The sequence below is a fragment of the Scyliorhinus torazame genome, chromosome 1, assembly GCF_047496885.1.
Source record: "Scyliorhinus torazame isolate Kashiwa2021f chromosome 1, sScyTor2.1, whole genome shotgun sequence".
In the NCBI taxonomy this organism is placed as follows: domain Eukaryota; kingdom Metazoa; phylum Chordata; class Chondrichthyes; order Carcharhiniformes; family Scyliorhinidae; genus Scyliorhinus; species Scyliorhinus torazame.
The window spans coordinates 236,733,179-236,751,388 of record NC_092707.1 but is presented as its reverse complement, the minus strand read 5'-3'; the positions used below and the strand labels follow the sequence as shown (position 1 = coordinate 236,751,388).

General features: G+C 43.3%; 1 protein-coding gene across 3 annotated transcripts in view; it reads right to left on the bottom strand.

The window, feature by feature from the left end:
- Window positions 1-18,210, bottom strand: part of kif25 (kinesin family member 25) — a 331,410-nt gene that overhangs the window by 212,741 nt on the left and 100,459 nt on the right. For all 3 annotated transcript variants that reach the window (XM_072503593.1, XM_072503588.1, XM_072503600.1), the window contains exon 7: window positions 12,637-12,679. In XM_072503593.1, coding sequence (XP_072359694.1) covers window positions 12,637-12,679 — 43 coding nt within the window. The remainder of the gene's footprint in view (window positions 1-12,636; window positions 12,680-18,210) is intronic.

Below are 18,210 nucleotides of genomic sequence, written 5' to 3'. Positions count from 1 at the left end.
ATTTAACTTTTACTAAACGGTGTGCTGCATTATTAATCATTACTTGAGCTTGAACCACGTGGCAGTATCAGAAAGATACCTGGCGACTCGTGAGCAAAGGTGACAGAATTAGAGCTAATAAAACTAAGGCTAATAAGAGCAACAAGCCCAGCTCCACCCACTCTCTGTCATCACTGCAGTAGTAAAACACATTTTTTAAAGGTACTCTCACATGACACCTCCCCCCAAGAAAAAAAAATAAGCCATCAACTTCAAGATGGTTTCATTTTCCACCTTTTCACTATCCTTTAAAAAATGCATACAGTAAATACACTTTTTTGTTTCGAAAAAAACAACACACACAAACAGGTACAATAATATAGTCCATTTTTGTTCTTCTTCCTCCAACTGAAATCCTTCTCGATTGACAGATTCTTTGAACAAGAAGGTCCCTGCACGATACGTCCATTTCTCTACGCCTCGGCATTTCTCTTTAAAGTCAGATACTTTAGTTCAATCTGATCTCAGAGTCCCTTGTAATTCTCCAACACAGAAACATTGGTTATCACAGCTTTCAGGCTGTTGACACTCCGCTGTCCACTGGAATTTGTTACGCCTCTTCAACAATTCCATCAGTGGAGCAACCACGCTACAAAACGTTTGCACAAATGTTCGATCAAATCCACTCATGCCAAGAACTCTCATTATTTCCCTTCGTCTTGAGGGTATCGGAAACTCCTCAATAACTGTTGGTTTCACATCCCGTGTGACCATTCAACCCTATTTGTATGGCCAAGAAAAGTGACTTGGGCTTTTCCAAATTCACTTTGGCTAGGTTTACCACCAAACCCGCCTCCTGAAGTCGATCGAATAACTCCATCAGATGTTTTAAATGTTCTTTCCATGTCTGGCTGAAAATACCAGATCGTCGATGTATACTGCACAATTGGGTAGTCCTGAAACAACTTTGTTAGTTAACCGCTGAAATGTGGCTGGGGAGATTTTCATGCCAAATGGCATAAGTTTGAATTGGTATACACCATCTGGAGTCACAAAAGCGGAAATCTCCTTCGTCCTTTCGGATAAAGGTACCTGCCGGTAACCTTTAAGTAAATCCAGTTTGGAAATAAAAGCCGATTGTCCCACTTTCTCAAAGCAATCCTCCAAGCGTGGGATAGGATAAGAGTCAGTTCTTGTAACTGCATTAACCTTTCCATAGTACACACATAACCGTTGGGTACCGTCAGGTTTAGGTACCATCACGATGGGTGAGCTCCATTGGCTGCAAACCACTTCAATTATGCCATTTTGAAGCATACTCTCAATCGCTTTGTTAACCTGTGCCAATTTTAAAGGGTTAAGTCTGTATGGATGTTGTTTGATTGGAACAGCATTTCCCACATCTACATAATGTATAGCCACTTTGTACTTCCCAATTTATCTCTACAAACTTGCCCACGTGATATCAATAACTCTTTCAGGTCAGTTTGTTTTTCCTCTGGAAGGTAACTCAACAATTTATCCCAATTTTAAGAACATCCTCGTTTTCCAATTTAATTTGAGGTATGTCAAATGAACAGTCATCTGGATTTGGTTCGTCACTTTGAGTTAGAATCATTAAAACCTCCTCCTTTTTCTCTACTTCCCTTTCAAAGTACTTTTTAAGCATATTCACATGACACACTCGGTGAGTCTTCCTTCTTTCAGGTGTTTTTACCACATGATTCACCTCACTTAATTTCCTTTCAATCTGATAAGGTCCACGAAACCTTGCTTTTAAAGGTTCACCTACCACTGGTAACAACACTAAAACGTTATCTCCACTGGCAAAACTACGAACTTTGGATTTCTTGCCCACTACCCGTTTCATCACATTTTGTGCAACTTTTAAATGTTGTCTAGCCAATTCACCTGCTCTATTTAATCGTTCCCTAAAATGTGACACGTAATCCAATAATATAAGTTCTGATTTCTCACTCACCAATTTTTCCTCAATCAATTTAAATGGTCCTCTTACCTCATGATCAAAAATTAGTTCAAAAGGATTACATTTGGTTGACTCATTAGGTGCATCCCTAATTGCAAACAGTATGAATGGAATTCCTTTATACCAACCCTCTGGATAATATTGACAATAAGCCCTCAACATTGTCTTTAAATGCCACCTTTCTAACGCTCCCTGCGATTCTGGATGGGACGCAGTCGATTTAAATTGTTTTATCCTCAGCTATCCATAACTTCTTTGAATAACCTGGAGGTAAAATTTGATCCTTGATCCGATTGTATTTCTGTGGGTAGTCCATATCTCAGAAAGGATTTAAGTAACTCCTCCACAATCTTTTTAGCTGTAATATTACATACTGGAATGGCCTCTGGAAACCGAGTAGACACATCCATTATAGTCAAAAGATATTGATTCCCACTTTTTGTTTTAGGAAGCGGCCGTACGCAATCAATTAGGACCCTTGTAAAAGGTTCCTCAAATGTAGGAATGGAGATTAAGGGCGCTGCTTTTATCACTGCTTGAGGTTTCCCTATCACTTGACATGTGTGACATGATTGACATCTTTATGTAGTCCAGGCCAATAAAAATGTTTTTGGATTTTAGCTCGAGTTTTCCTTATTCCCAAATGACCTCCCACTGGTACCTCATGTGTAACTCGCAACACCTCCTTTCTATACCCTACCGGCAATACTACTTGATGAACTTCTGCCCACTTTTCATCCACCTGCATATGTAAAGGTCTCCATTTTCTCATCAAGACATCACTTTTACGGTAATAACATTCTGGTACACACTCAGATTCCTCTTCCGTATATGCTTTCTGATACATCCGTTTTATTTCTATATCTTTTTGTTGTAATTCCGCCAATTTTCCTGAACTAAAAATATCCGCCGGAGCCTCCACCTGTTCTTGTTCTTTTTCAACCATCTGATCAAAAATCGTTTCTGATAACTGCACTTCAACTTCATCTTCACTCTTTGATTTATCCTCTTGTCTTAGGCTCTGACTTTGCAACCTTCTTACTACACAATCGGGAAAAATCCCAGGATACTCGTCCTTCAACACATCAGGGGCGAACTTCTCCAGAAACGGCGCAATGTCCGCCGACTGGCGCCCAAAACGGCACAAATCAGTCGGGCATCGTGCTGCCCCAAAGGTGCAGAATGCTCCGCATCTTTGGGGGCCGAGCCCCAATCTTAAGGGGCTAGGCCCGCGCCGGATTAATGTCCGCCCCGCCAGCTGGCGGAAAAGGCCTTTGGTGCCCCGCCAAATGGCGTGGAAATGACATCTCCGGGCGGCGCATGCACGGGAGCTTCAGCGGCCGCTGACGGCATTCCCGCGCATGCGCAGTGGAGGGAGTCTCTTCCGCCTCCGCCATGGTGGAGACCGTGGCGAAGGCGGAAGGGAAAGAGTGCCCCCACGGCACAGGCTCGCCCGCAGATCGGTGGGTCCCGATCACGGGCCAGGCCACCGTGGGGGCACGCCCCGGGGCCAGATCGCCCCGTGCCCCCCCCAGGACCCCGGAGCCCGCCCACGCCGCCTTGTCCCGCCGGTAAGGTAGGTGGTTTAATCTACGCCGGCGGGACAGGCATTTTAGCGGCAGGACTTCGGCCCATCCGGGCCGGAGAATCGTGGGGGGGGGGCCCCGCCAACCGGCGCGGCGCGATTCCCGTCCCCGCCGAATATCCGTTGGTGGAGAATTCGGCAACCAGCGGGGGCAGCATTCATAACAGCCCCCGGCGATTCTCCAACCCGGCGGGGGGTCGGAGAATCTCACCCCAGTTGTCTGATTTTCCACTGGCTTATCAACCACAGTGGGCATCACTCCTACCTGCAATCCAGCTATATCATTACCCAAGATAAACTGTATTCCTGGACAAGATAGTTTCTCTATTACTCCTACTACCACTTCACCGCTCTTCACTGGACTTTCCAACCTTACCTTATATAATTGAACGCTACTCCGCTCACCCTGAATTCCACATAAACCACTGACGAATGTGATATAAAATAGTTACTTTAGAGATATTAGTTAATGTAATGTAGAGGTAGGCCAGTTTAATTCTGGTTAGTTCACAGACAAAGGATTTCAGACCGCATGGAAAAGCAGGAAGAGGTGTGTCCACCAAAGCAGGAGAAAAGGATGCTGAGTAATAGGGGCCAGAGGAAGGGATTGGAAGTGAGCCAATCAGAATAGGTCAAACAGGTCAGGAGGGATATAGGATGACCTATGGGCGTCGAGTATGTGAAACTTGATGCCATTTGAATGTATCAGTACTGATCTCTTTGTCTGGGACATTCACTTAGTTCCCGGGGCTGCAGAAAGCAACATGTTATCTGTATCACTGTGGACTAGGTAGCTTGCAAGCTGAATAAAATAACTTTTGTTATACTTGCAAATCCATCTCGACTTTTATTGAGGCCATCAGATCAATTTTACCGTTACCACTTGAGTAGTTCTCATGTCTCCAATTTCTATCCCTCACAGGCTGAAACTGTTGTCGGGAACCAAGGTTTGATTTATGAACTAATTCATAATCATCTGCCATTTCTGCTGCTAATCTCACAGTTTTAACCCTCTGCTCTTCCACATGAGTTCTCAGTACATCAGGAATTGAATTTTTAAACTCCTCCAAAAGTATAATTTCTCTGAGAGCTTCATAGGTTTGGTCTATTTTCAAAGCCCTTATCCACCTATCAAAATTACTCTGTTTAGAACATAAGAACGAGGAGCAGGAGTAGGCCATCTGGCCCCTCGAGCCTGCTCCACCATTCAATGAGATCATGGCTGATCTTTTGTGGACTCAGCTCCACTTTCCTGGCCGAACACCATAACCCTTAAACCCTTTATTCTTCAAAAAACTATCTATCTTTATCTTAAAAACATTTAATGAAGGAGCCTCTACTGCTTCACTGGGCAAGGAATTCCATAGATTCAGAACCCTTTGGGTGAAGAAGTTCCTCCTAAACTCAGTCCTAAATCTACTTCCCCTTATTTTGAGGCTATGCCCCCTAGTTCTGCTTTCACCCGCCAATGGAAACAACCTGCCCGCATCTATCCTATCTATTCCCTTCATAATCCTATATGTTTCTATAAGATCCCCCCTCATCCTTCTAAATTCCAACGAGTACAGTCCCAGTCTACTCAGCCTCTCCTCGTAATCCAACCCCTTCAGCTCTGGGATTAACCTAGTGAATCTCCTCTGCACACCCTCCAGTGCCAGTACGTCCTTTCTCAAGTAAGGAGACCAAAACTGAACACAATACTCCAGGTGTGGCCTCACTAACACCTTATACAATTGCAGCAGAACCTCCCTAGTCTTAAACTCCATCCCTCTAGCAATGAAGGACAAAATTCCATTTGCCTTCTTAATCACCTGTTGCACCTGTAAACCAACTTTTTGCGACTCATACACTAGCACTGTTTGTCTGTAGGCTTCAGGCATTAGTTCATTTGCACCCAAGATGGATTTTTTCACCTTCTCATATGTCCCAGATACCTCCTCCGGTAGTGATGCAAACACTTCACTAGCCCTACCTAGCAGCTTTGTTTGAATCAGTAATACCCACATGCCCTGTGGCCATTACATTTGTCTAGCCACCTTCTCAAATGAAATGAAAAAGGCTTCTACCTCTTTCTCATCAAACCTTGGCAATGCTTCGACATATTTAAATAGATCCCCACCAAGCCTTCGACTTTGACGCTCTTTCTCACTATCATCCAACTGTATGTTTCCCTTTACGTCTGCCAATTTTAACTGACTGTCATGTTTCATGGCCATTTTCTGAAGTTCAAACTCTCTCTCTTTTATCCTTTTCCCTGATCTGTATCTCCCTTTCTGTTTTGTTTTGTACTGCTAGGGCTATTCTTTCTTTTCTCCTTTCTTCTCTCTCCTTTTCTTTTTCCTCTCTCTTCGTTCGATCTTTCTCTTTCTTTTCCGCTCTCTCTGTCTTTTTCCTCTTTTTCGCATTCAAGCTGCTTTAATTCTTTCTCATGTTCCATTTGTTTAATTTACAATTGAATTTTTGCCATTTCCAATGAGTCAAACTGTATCTCAGGCAACTTTAAATGCTTAGCCACCTCCATAATTATCTCATCTTTTCACATTTTGTCAGGTAATGTTAACTGCAATGTTTCTGCCAAATCTACAAGTCTGCTTTTAGACTCTGTCCGTAAGGTACTGCATGTGACCATCTCCACCCCCAAAAACTTCTGAGCCGCTGAAAGAGCCATTGTCCACATCACACTTCCCACTTAAACTAGAAAACCACACCGGATAAGCAACCACAATATGCTCACCCCTCACTGTCTTTAAGTTCACTAAGCCAATCCAATAGATAAGACTTTTATCCTCCTCGAGCCCCCAATTTGTTATGGGCCAGGGTTTAGAGAACCCCAAAGTCTATCATGGAGTTTACCTGACCCACAATTTTTAATAGATTGTGGTATGGGGAGTTCCCGGCCCACTCTACAGGTGTTTTTCAGCAGAAATGGAAAAGTATTTTTTTAAACAAAACAATGTTTATTCTATGAACTCAAGTTAACCTTTTTAAAACATACAGTGAACATCTTAGCAACCATTAATTCAAATACAACCTCCAAAAACTACAACACTAAGTAAACCTGTAGGCTTTCCTTTTTAACATCCATACGACTTAAAAACAAAACCTTTATCAGAAGCACATCAGGTTAAAGTCACTACTGAAAATATTTATAATTCCGAATTCACCAAATGATCAAGAGATAGTCTTTAGATGGCAGAGAGAACAGCAGTACACCTGCTTGGTCTGGCTTCAGCTCCAACACTGAAAATGAAACTAAAACACACCCTGCAGCCTGCTCAAAAACAAAAGTAAAAAGCTGACAGACAGCCCAGCTCCACCCACTCTCTGAAATCACTGCAGTGGTAAACACCCATTTCTTAAAGGTACTCTCACTACAGATATTTATATACACACCCATTTATAAACACCCATTTCTTAAAGGTACTCTCACATGACACGTATCCCTCTATATCCATCCATCCATGTATTTGTCGAGATGTCTTTTGAACGCCGTTAATGTATCTTGTCATGAGAGTACCCTTTAAGAAATGGGTGTTTAAGAAATGTACCTTTAAGAAATGGAGCTGCTCACGTTACTGGAGTGATGTCACAGTGTGGGTGGAGCTGAGCGCCACTTCCGCTTTTTTTAGTTTCAGTTTGAGAGAGCTTGGGGGTGTCTGTGTTTTCAGGGAGCTGCTGTTGATCTCTGCCATGAAGGACTATCTCTTAATCATTTGGTGAATTCAGAAGAATTATAAATGTTTTCAGTCTTGAATGTAAACCCTAATGTGTTCTTGTTTGAAGGTTTGTTAAGTCTTTTGGATGATAAAAAGGACAGCATACAGGTTATTTAGTGTTGTATTCTTTGGGGGGTGTATTTGATTTACTGGTTGCTAAGATGTTCAATGTTTGTTTTAGAAAGGTTAACTTGAGTTCATAGAACAAACATTGTTTTGTTTTAAAAACCACTGGTCCATTTTCTGCTGTACCATACCTGTAGACTAAGCCGTGTGCTCCACATACCACAATCTATTAAAAGTTGTGGGTCAGGTGAACTCCATGATACACTTTGGGATTCTCTAAACCCTGACCCATAACAATCTGCTTCCAGAACCTCCCCTGGCAACACGTTCCAGGCACTCACCACTCTCTGTGTAAAAAACCTGTCTCACATGTCTCCTCTATACTTTGCCCCACGGACCTTAAACCTATGCCCTTTAGTGACTGACCCCGCCACCCTGGGAAAAAGTGCCTGCCCATCCATGGCCTTATCCATGCCCCTCATAATCTTGTAGACCTCTATCAGGTCACTCCTCAACCTCCATTGTTCTAATGAAAACAGTCCGAGTCTATTCAGCCTCTCCGCATAGCTAACACCCTCCAGACCAAGCAACATCCTGGTAAAACTCTGCACCTTTTTTTCTTTCTTTTTTTTTCTGCATGGCATTATTTGAATAGGACTCCTGGATATTAACAAGCTCTAATTATTGTTCCTGTTAACTTTAAAATGAGTAAAGATCGGTATTTATTCAAAATATCACAATTATTTTTATTTAGACATTATGTTTCTAAGCATTTTACTCAGTAACACAAACCCACTGACTTAGCACTTTTTGGAATATAATGAATTAGAATCTCTGTTCAAAACTACTGATCCTTCAATTGGCACTTCGGCACTATTTCAGAACTTTCATAGTGCAAGCCCACTTTATGGCAAAAAACCTGCAAATAAATACGATTTATGCAACACTTTAAAGTTTCAAAAGCGGCAACTTCAACATGAACATCTTAGTGATTTAAGCTAAACTGATATCCTGAGATGCAACACCTTAAGTACCTGTGCCTTTGAAAGAAGTAACATGATAGACACATACTAGATGCAAGACTTTTAATTACACAGACAATAAATATTCTTAAATATTCCTGTAGGTGATGCTGTTGTTCAAAAGACGGCAGAAAACCAGAACATGATAGAAAGTATTTATTTGTATTTACTGATTACATTAAATACTTAATATCAAGTACAACCCCAAGACTCAATAATTACAAAACACAAATAAGGTGCTATTGGCCTTCATTTATCTAAGTTTCATAACAGAAAAGACAGTCAATTTCCATTGTAGACTACACCAATAACTGAACATGAAACAAAAATAGGAGAGATGACATGAGATAAATCAATTGGTGGTTGGAATTAAAAAGCTGGTCATTATAGTCCTTGGGAATATTGACATAGTACCTCATAAGCAAGTGGAGTTATAGAAAATGAGATGTAAAACTTATCCCAATGTATTCATCAGATATGCAATTAAAACTGAACGATTTGTAAATGCTTATCTTTAAATGCAAACTATATCACTGCATTCCTGTCATCATCTTGAAGTGCTGGAGAGGCTGTGTGCCCAGAACATCCCTTGAGCAATGCCATCAGGAACTCCTTGTTTCTGGTAGGGCCAACCACGGCGGTAAGGTGACGGGGATGGGCGAAGATGGCAGACGAAGTGCAATCCAAAATGTTTTCAACAGCAGAACAGGTGAAAGAAAAATGTGCATCTCACTGGCTGTGAAGGTGGAAGGTCTGCAGCAGCAGCAAATTTAAAACAGAGTTGAGGAGAAACTACTTCCCCGATAGGGTTGTGAATCTGTGGAATTAGCTACCCCAGAGTGCAGTGGATGCTGGGACAGTGAGTAAATTTAAGGAAGAGTTAAGTAGCATATGTGGCTGAACATCCTCTTCACGTACCATTTGCTCACCCCAAACGGGAAGAGGGTTAGTAAAGCCCTAAAAATAGGCTGGCGAATGACACCCTGCGGGATCACCATTCGTGGTCAAAGAAGGAAAACTTTAAATTTTGCAACTTGGAATGTTAGAACACTCGTGGGCATTTCGGGAATGACCATCCAGAAAGAACTGCAATTGTATCACGTAAACTATCAAGACGTCAAATTGACACCTCACCAGAAACTTGTCTTCTTGGGAAGGGGTCAGCTGAAAGAACATGCAGCTGAAAGATCATGCAGGAGGATACACCTACTGAAAAAGAAAGGCGGAGAATGACCCTCATGTTTATGAAGAGACTTTGGGGTGCTCTGTTGCAGAGGGATCTAAGGGTCCTCGTTCATGAGTCACAGAAAACAAGCATGCGGGTACAGCAGATAATAAAGAAAGCAAAAGGAATCTTGGCATTTATAGCTGAAAGAATAGAGTATAAAGGTAAGCAAGTGCTGTTGGAACTATACAAGGCATTGGTAAGAACACACCTGGAGTATTGTGCACAGTTTTGGTCCCTTGATTTGAGAAAAGATGCAGTGGAATTGGAGGCAGTTCAAAGGAGGTTCAATCGGTTGATTCCAGAGATGAGGGGTTTGTCGTATGAAGAAAGATTGAACAGTTTAGGCCTATACTTTCTAGAGTTTAGAAGTATGAGGGGAGATCAAATTGTGTTATACAAGATGATATAAGGTATGGACAAAATTGACGTGGAGTGGATGCTTCCTCTTGTGGGACATTCTAGAACGAGAGGTAGCAAATTTAAAACATAGTTGAGGAGAAACTACTTCCCCGAAAGGGTTGTGACTCTGTGGAATTTGCTACCCCAGAGTCCAGTGGATGCTAGGACAGTGAGTAAATTTAAGGAAGAGTTAAGACAGATTTTTAATTGGTAATGGGTTGAAGGGTTATGTAAAACAGGCAGGACGGTGGAGTTAAGGGCAAGACGAGATCAGCCATGATTGAATGGTGGAGCAGACACGATGTGCCAAATAGCTTAATTCTGCTCCTATTTCTTATGAAGTTGAACAGGATCCCGAACAGGGTCTTCGGTGCACTGCCAGACACCCCAATTGTATAAATGAAAGGCTCATGACACTTTGCCTCCAGCTCTGCTGTATTTAACATGCCTCCATGTTGATTACAGCACCTTCCCCGGCCTTTGACTGTCATGAAGATGTAAAGGGAAAGTTCTATTTTCACCTTGATGAAGTCTGCACTGTCATCCCAAAAGAAAAGGTCATCCTTCCGTGGATTTTAATGCCAGGTTTGGCTGTGACTCTGATGTCCAGAGAGGAACCATTAAGAAAAATGGCGTGGGAAAAGCCAATTCCTGCTGGCTCATTATAACGAACAAGCTCTTCCACCAAAATGGCAAATACAAAACCACATGAGGCATCTTAGATCAAACAAATTGTTGGCAACTCCTAGTTTACATCATTGTTCAGGTGAAATATCTAAGTCCTGTCTGTTTCACTTGATCCATGAGTGGGACTGATATCTGGACAGATCATGGAATTGGTGATGAACACCCACTTAACACTAAAATGAGTGATGGCGCAAACCACATTCCCAAATTTTCTGTGCACCAAGTGCCAGAAACTCTGGTCTGAAAACTTGGCTGTGCACTTGGAGAGATACATGCCAGCTTTCAGTCTGAAAATGTGACACAGACAAATTTTGATAAATGTCCGCCTATGGTCTTTGTTGTCAGACAAATCTAAGAAAAACGTTGAGAACACACGAGGAACGCCTCATTGCATTAAAGTGACAAAAATATTTGACTTTGTAAATTGCGCGCTTCTGTGGATTGTGCTTCAAAGATTTGGATGTCCATGAAACCATCAGAATCCCGCAACTGTTCGATAATGATATGACTGCAGCTGGCTTGAGTAGGAGATCTGAAAGAGATGCCTTCAAAATCTGGACTGAGGTCAAGGAAAGTTATGCGATAGCCCTGAATCTAGCTGACAGTGGCTATTCAGCTCCTCAAAGGTCAACTATCTCTGGTGTCAGTATTAAATACCATCTCATTGGAAAACTCTTTGACCTCAGTTGCCTCTGTGTCAAAACTAAATTTGACCACCATAAATATACATGACCTACAGTTTGCAGATGACAGCAGTGTTACTGCCCACTCTGCATCGGATTTACAGGCCACTCTCGGTCTCATCAATTCTGCGTACAAGAAATACAGCCTGTTCTTGAACGTTGCCAAAACAAAACTCAAATCAACCCAGATCTGATCAGCCAAATATTCCACCTCCCATATAGATTGAAAGAGAGACTATGTTGAACACTTCCTATACTTTGGCATCCACCTATCTCAAAAGGCTTCTATTATTGAGGAGATCCAAAACTTGGTCAGTTTCGCCTGCTCAGCTTTCTACAAAATACAGCTGTGATTGCTTGACAAGTCTTCCACAAGTCAAAAAACACCTACATACAGAGCAGTGAGACCTGGGTTTTGTATCAGTGACACATAAGAGTGCTAGAGAGATTCCATCAGCAATGCCTATGCCGCATCATCCGGATTCAAAGGGAGAACCATCAAACAGACACTAGTATCCTCCTTGAAGCCAGTTCCAGAGGCATTCAGGCAAAACTCCCGCAAAATCAACTTCAATGGACTGGACACTGTGCCTGCATGACCATAAACAATCTTCCCCATTAGGTCCTGTTTTCTCAACTCTCAAATGGCCAGAATTCCAAAGGACAAAGAAAACATAAACACTAAAGTTATCCTTGAAGCACAACAGCATTGACATTAATGACTAAGAGGAGCATGCTACCAATCATTAGAATGGTGACAAGGCTTAAATGATAAGGTAGAGCGACAGAAGAGAAGGAAAAGAAAAGGAATCAAATCCTGAACTCTGGATCCAAATATCTCATGGGGCGTCCTGTCCCATGTGTCCAATATGCAGGTTGAAAATTAACTTGTTCAGTCACATGAAAACCCATGGCAGGAACCCGCGATCCTAAGTAGACTTCATTCTCGAATCGAGGAACATCAGATGGAGACGGTATTAATGCAAGGGCTGGCATGAGATCTGCTGATGCGACCATCCAGTGTAATCTGATGTTGTTATTTGTGTAACGATGAAGAAAATCTCATTAAGATAAACAATTATAAAAGTATAATAATAATTAGACCATGTAGATAATAATAATGGACAAAGAATAATCATAGAATTTCAAGGCACAATTTTAAGTAGGGGAGCAGATTTAAAACAAAAACAATGAACTAGCAAGTGGCTTATTTTTAACATCACTAATTACACTTTCGAACACAATGGTAAGATATTATTGGACAATGTTCAGGATAGTACTCACATCATCAATCCAATGAATCACCCTCTCTGATGCAGTTCCAGGCCTACAAAATATCATGTGCAACAAATATTTGAAAAACTGATAAGGGACACCAGTGTAAAAAAAAGGGCAATTCAAATAATACATCACTGTTATCTTTTATAGTCTAAACAAAAATAATTATTAGCATTGTAATTGCAAAGGTAAATAGCCTCAATAAGACTTTGGTCAGCCTAGAATAGGTTTCCAAAAACATGAAAGGAGTAGTTTCAGCTTTAATACATAATTCACTAAAGACTACTAAATGGATTGAAAATGCCCAGACAGTAAACTACAAATTTCAATTCTGTTGTTTAACATTTATTCTTGGGCTGTGGGCATCAGTGGAAAGGTGCTTTTTGAAATTCATTTACGGGGTGTGGGCATTGCTGGCTAGGTCAGTATTTATTGTTCCCCCCCTCCCTAGTTTCCCTTAAGTTGGCGGTGAGCAGCCTTCCTGAACCGCTGCAACTGAGGTGTAGGTGCACCCACAACACTATTAGGGAGGGAATTCAAGGATTTTGACCTAGCGACAGTGAAGGAACAGCGATATATTTCCAGGTCAAGATGGTGAGTGACTTGGAGGAGAATCTCCAAATGGTGGTGTTCCAATGTATTTGCTGCTCTTGTCCTTTTAGATGATAGTGGTCGTGGGGTTGGTTGGTGCTGCCTAAGGAACCTTGGTGATGGGGTTCTTCTTGTTAAATAATCATATGGTTAAAGCACAAAACTTATTGACCTTCAGAACACCATAAGGTTCTCCCACAGTGCTGTTAGGTTGGGTGTTTGTGATTGTAACTCAGCAAATATGAAAAAACATCAACATAAATGCAAATCAGGATGGTGTGTGACATGGAAATTAGGAGGTGGTGGTGTTTCAATGCACCTACTGCCCTTGTCCTTTTAGATCGCGGAAGTTGGAGGTTTGTAAGGCGCTGCCAAAGTAGCAGTGGAGTGCTACTTTGTGCAGCCTGCAGGTAGTATATAACTGTAATTACGTTGCACTGGTGATGGTAGATGGAATTGTGACAAACCTTTATTCATGAAATCATCCAAGTTTTTGTATAAAACCTATAGAGGCTTAAAATAAAACCTAAGCGTTCACATGGGCTGCTGCTTGTCATAATTGGAAAGTTTGAATTCCTACAGACAGAACAAGCTAGCAGCAGAAGGCAGTTGCCAGAACAACAAATAAGTCACAAGGACCAAGCTCAACAGATCATTAAGTACATGGGAAGAAAAGGGAATAAAAGAAAATACATAATAGGGTAACACAGCATATACAATGTAACCACATAATCACTGGCATCGGATGAAGCATACAGGGTGTAGTGTGAATGAGGTCAGTCCATAAGACGGTCATTTAGGAGTCTGGTAACAGTGGGGAAGAAGCTGGTTTTGAGTCTGTTCATGCGTGTTCTCAGACTTCTGTATCTCCTGCCCGATGGAAGAAGTTGGAAGAGTGTAGATGGAGTCAATGGATGGGAGGCAGGTTTGTGTGATGGACTGGGCTGTGTTCACGACTCTCTGAAGTTTCTTGCGGTCCTGGGCCGAGCAGTTGCCATACCAGGCTGTGATGCAGCCCAATAGGATGCTTTCTATGGTCATCTGTAAAAGTTGGTAAGGATTAATGTGGACATGCCAAATTTCCTTAAGTTTCCTGAGGAAGTATAGGCACTGTTGTGCTTCCTTGGTGGTAGCGTCGACGTGGGTGGACCAGGACAGATTTGTGGAGATGTGCACCCCTAGGAGTTTGAAATTGCTAACCATCTCCACCTCGGCCCCGTTGATGCTGACATGGGTGTGTACAGTACTTTGCTTCCTGAAGTCAATGACCAGCTCTTTAGTTTTGCTGGCATTGAGGGAGAGATTGTTGTCGCTACACCACTCCACTAGGTTCTCTATCTCCCGCCTGTATTCTGACTCGTCTTTATTCGAGATCCGGCCCACTATGATCGTATCGTCAGCAAACTTGTAGATGGAGTTGGAACCACGTTTTGCAACGCAGTCGTGTGTACAGGGAGTAGAGTAGGGGGCTAGGTATGCAGCCTTGCGGGCCCCGGTGTTGAGCACTATTGTGGAGGAGGTGTTGTTCATTCTTACTGATTGTGGTCTGTTGGTCAGAAAATCGAGGATCCAGTTGCAGAGTGGGGAGCCAAGTCCTAGGTTTTGGAGCTTTGATATGAGCTTGGCTGGGATTATGGTGTTGAAAGCGGAGCTGTAGTCAATAAATAGGAGTCTGATGTAGGAGTCCTTGTTTTCGAGATGCTCTAGGGATGAGTGTAGGGCCAGGGAAATGGCGTCGGATGTGGACCCGTTGCAGCGGTATGCGAATTGCAGTGGATCAAGGCATTCTGGGAGTATGGAGGTGATGTGCTTCATGATCAACCTCTCGAAGCACTTCATTACAACTGTAGTCAGGGCCACTGGACGGTAGTCATTGAGGCACGTTGTGTGGTTCTTCTTTGGTACCGGTATGATGGTGGTCTTCTTGAAGTAGGTGGGGACCTCGGAGTGGAGTAGGGACAGGTTAAGGATGTCCGCAAATACCTCTGCCAGCTGGTCCGCGCAGGCTCTGAGTGCACGACCAGGGATCCCGTCCGGGCCCGTCGCTTTCCGAGGGTTCACTTTCAGGAAGGCCAATCTGACTTTGGAAGCTGTGATGGTGAGTATGGGTGAATTATGGGCTGCTGGGGCACTCGACAGCGGATTGGTGGTTACCTGCTCGAACCAAGCATAGAATGCATTGAGTTCATCGGGGAGGGGTGCGCTGCTGCCAGAGTTACTGTTCGGCTTTGCTTTGTAGCCCGTTATGTTGTTTAGTCCTTGCCACAACCGTCGAGTGTCTGACTGTGACTCTAGCTTGGTTTGATATTCTCTCTTGGCATCTCGGATGGCTTTCCGAAGGTCGTACCTGGATTTCTTGTATAGGTCAGGGTTGTCTGTCTTGATCTGTCCTTCAGTAGTCACACAGCTTTCACACATTCAATAATTGCATTAATCGTACAAACATAGGACAATGAGATGGGAGTAAGGGGCACCACATTTAATGCATACTCTCATCTTATGTAAGTCTAGTAGCTAATAGATAAGTACAATACTTGGATGCTTGGCAATATTATAACACTATGTATGTGCCTTGATTATGATTGGTGATTATACTCATACATAATGCATTATGTAATTCTAATTATTAGTTGTGAATTGGCAAAGATAATTTTTAAGCAAATGTATTCTTTTTTTTATAAATATCTTCATTCTCCTCCTTTTTCACTTTTTCATCCAAATTTACACCCATCAACAATAACAAATACAATGTCAATCCCCTGGCCAACAATTCCTCCCTCCCACCAACCCCCAAACAACCCTCAACATTTTAAATACAAACATCAAAGAAAAGGTTTCAGGAATCCACCATTCATCCCATACATAGTTACCAACAACATACACAGTCCAACTCTCCCCACACCCCCCCCCCCTCCCAACACCACCCCAACACCCCCCCTAATGTTCGTGTCATCCAATTCTTGAAAGTGCATAATAAACAAAGCCCATGAATTGTAGAACCCTTCTACTCTTCCCCTCAACTCAAACTTCACCTTCTCCAGTGTTACAAACTCCGACAGAACCCCCGACACGCCAGGGCACAGGGTGGAGAAACTGACCTCCACCTCAACAGGATCCTTCGGGCGATCAGCGAGGCGAAGGCCAAAACATCTGCCTCCGCACCTGCTTCCAACTCCGGCCGATCCGATATGCCAAATATGGCCTTCAAAGGACCCGGCTCAAGCCTTACAGCTGTTACAAGGGGGCATAACTAAAAGATTCAGGCTCAGAGGTTCTGTGCTGTACTGTTCTATGTTCTATGTACCACCTTCAAAATTATCCTGAACACCTCCCTCCAATACCCCTCCAGCTTTGGACAGGACCAAAACATATGAACATGATTTATGAACATGTTGTGAACAATGTTCACAAGCATCTTCTACCCCCTCAAAGAGTCGGTTCATCCTCGCCTTTGTGAGGCGCGCCCTATACACCACCTTCCGCTGTATCAGCTCCAACCTCGCGCACGCAGTTGAGGCATTTACCCTATGGAGCACCTCATAACACAACCCCTCCCTCCATGCTCTGCCCCAATTCTTCCTCCCACTTTGCCATAATCCCCTCTAGCGGTGCGTTCTCTTCTCCCAGAATCACCTGATAAATCGCTGACACCATCCACTTCTCCATTCCCCCTGCCGTCAGCACCTCCTCCAACAGTGGTGGAGGCCGGCGCCACCGGAAAGCTCGGTATCTCCTTTTTAGCCAAATCTCGGACCTGAATGTACCTGAACATTTCCCCCAGCCCCAAACCCATATTTCGCCTCAAGCTCCTTCAATCCCACAAACCGGCCCCCTAGAAACAAATCCTTTAATGCCCTGACTCCCTTCTCCTCCCATCTCCGAAAACTCCCATCCCACTTCCCCGGCTCAAATCTGTGATTTCCCCGAATCGGCATTTCCCTTGACCCCGTCCCAGCCGAAAGTGCTGGCGCAACTGTCTCCAGATTTTCAACGTCGCTACTGCTACCGAACTCCCTGAGTATTTCCCCGGGGCCATCAGGAGTGGCACTGTTGTCAACGCCCTCAGCCCTGACCCCCTACACAGACTCTCCTCCATTCTAACCCACTGGGCGTCCCCCCCCTAACCCAGCCCCTCACTTTCTCCGCCTTGTAATAATATATTAAATTCGGAAGACCCAACCCCCCTGACTGCCGTCCTCTCTGCAACAGCACCTTCCTAATCCTACACACCTCCCATATAAACAAGATAATCATCTTTTTCACCTCCTTGAAAAATGCCTTTGGCAGGAAGATCGGGAGGCACTGAAACAAGAATCACGGCAACACGTTCAATTTTAATTGCCTGTACCTGACCTGCCAGCGACAGAGGGAGACCATCCCACCTTGCCAGATCCGCTTTCACCCTCCCCATCAGACTGGTAATGTTATACCTACGGAGACCCCCCCCCCCCAAATCTCGTGCCACCTGCACCCCCAGATATCTACCCATGGAATGATAGACCCCCCCACCCCTGGCTGAGACACCACAAAATATTCACTTGTTTATATCCCGAAAAAGACTCAAACACTCTAAGCAGCTCCAATATGCCCCCTATCAACACTTGGTACAAATGTATTCTTTTGATTGGTGTATGTTCATTACTTGAGATAACAGAGAAAAGTATATTTGACCTGCATTTTCGGTGCTCAGGGAGTTAGCAAGCCATCTAGTTGTAGCTGAGCTTCCCTGCTATTGCTTGAATAAAGAAGTTCATGAGCTGAAACTCTAACTCTGTCGTCTGGTATGTTGGGGAGTGAAGGACGCTATAGTTGAAAACTACCAGTTAAGCTCCCACAATATTCAGGATAGTATCAATTTCCTTGAGTGTTGTTGGAGCTGCACTCATCCAGGCAAGTGGAGAGTATTTTCCTGAATTCTCCTGAAAGACACTCCTGACTTGTTCCTTGAGGGTGGTGATATATGCGTTTACCTTTTTCTTATTGGACTCT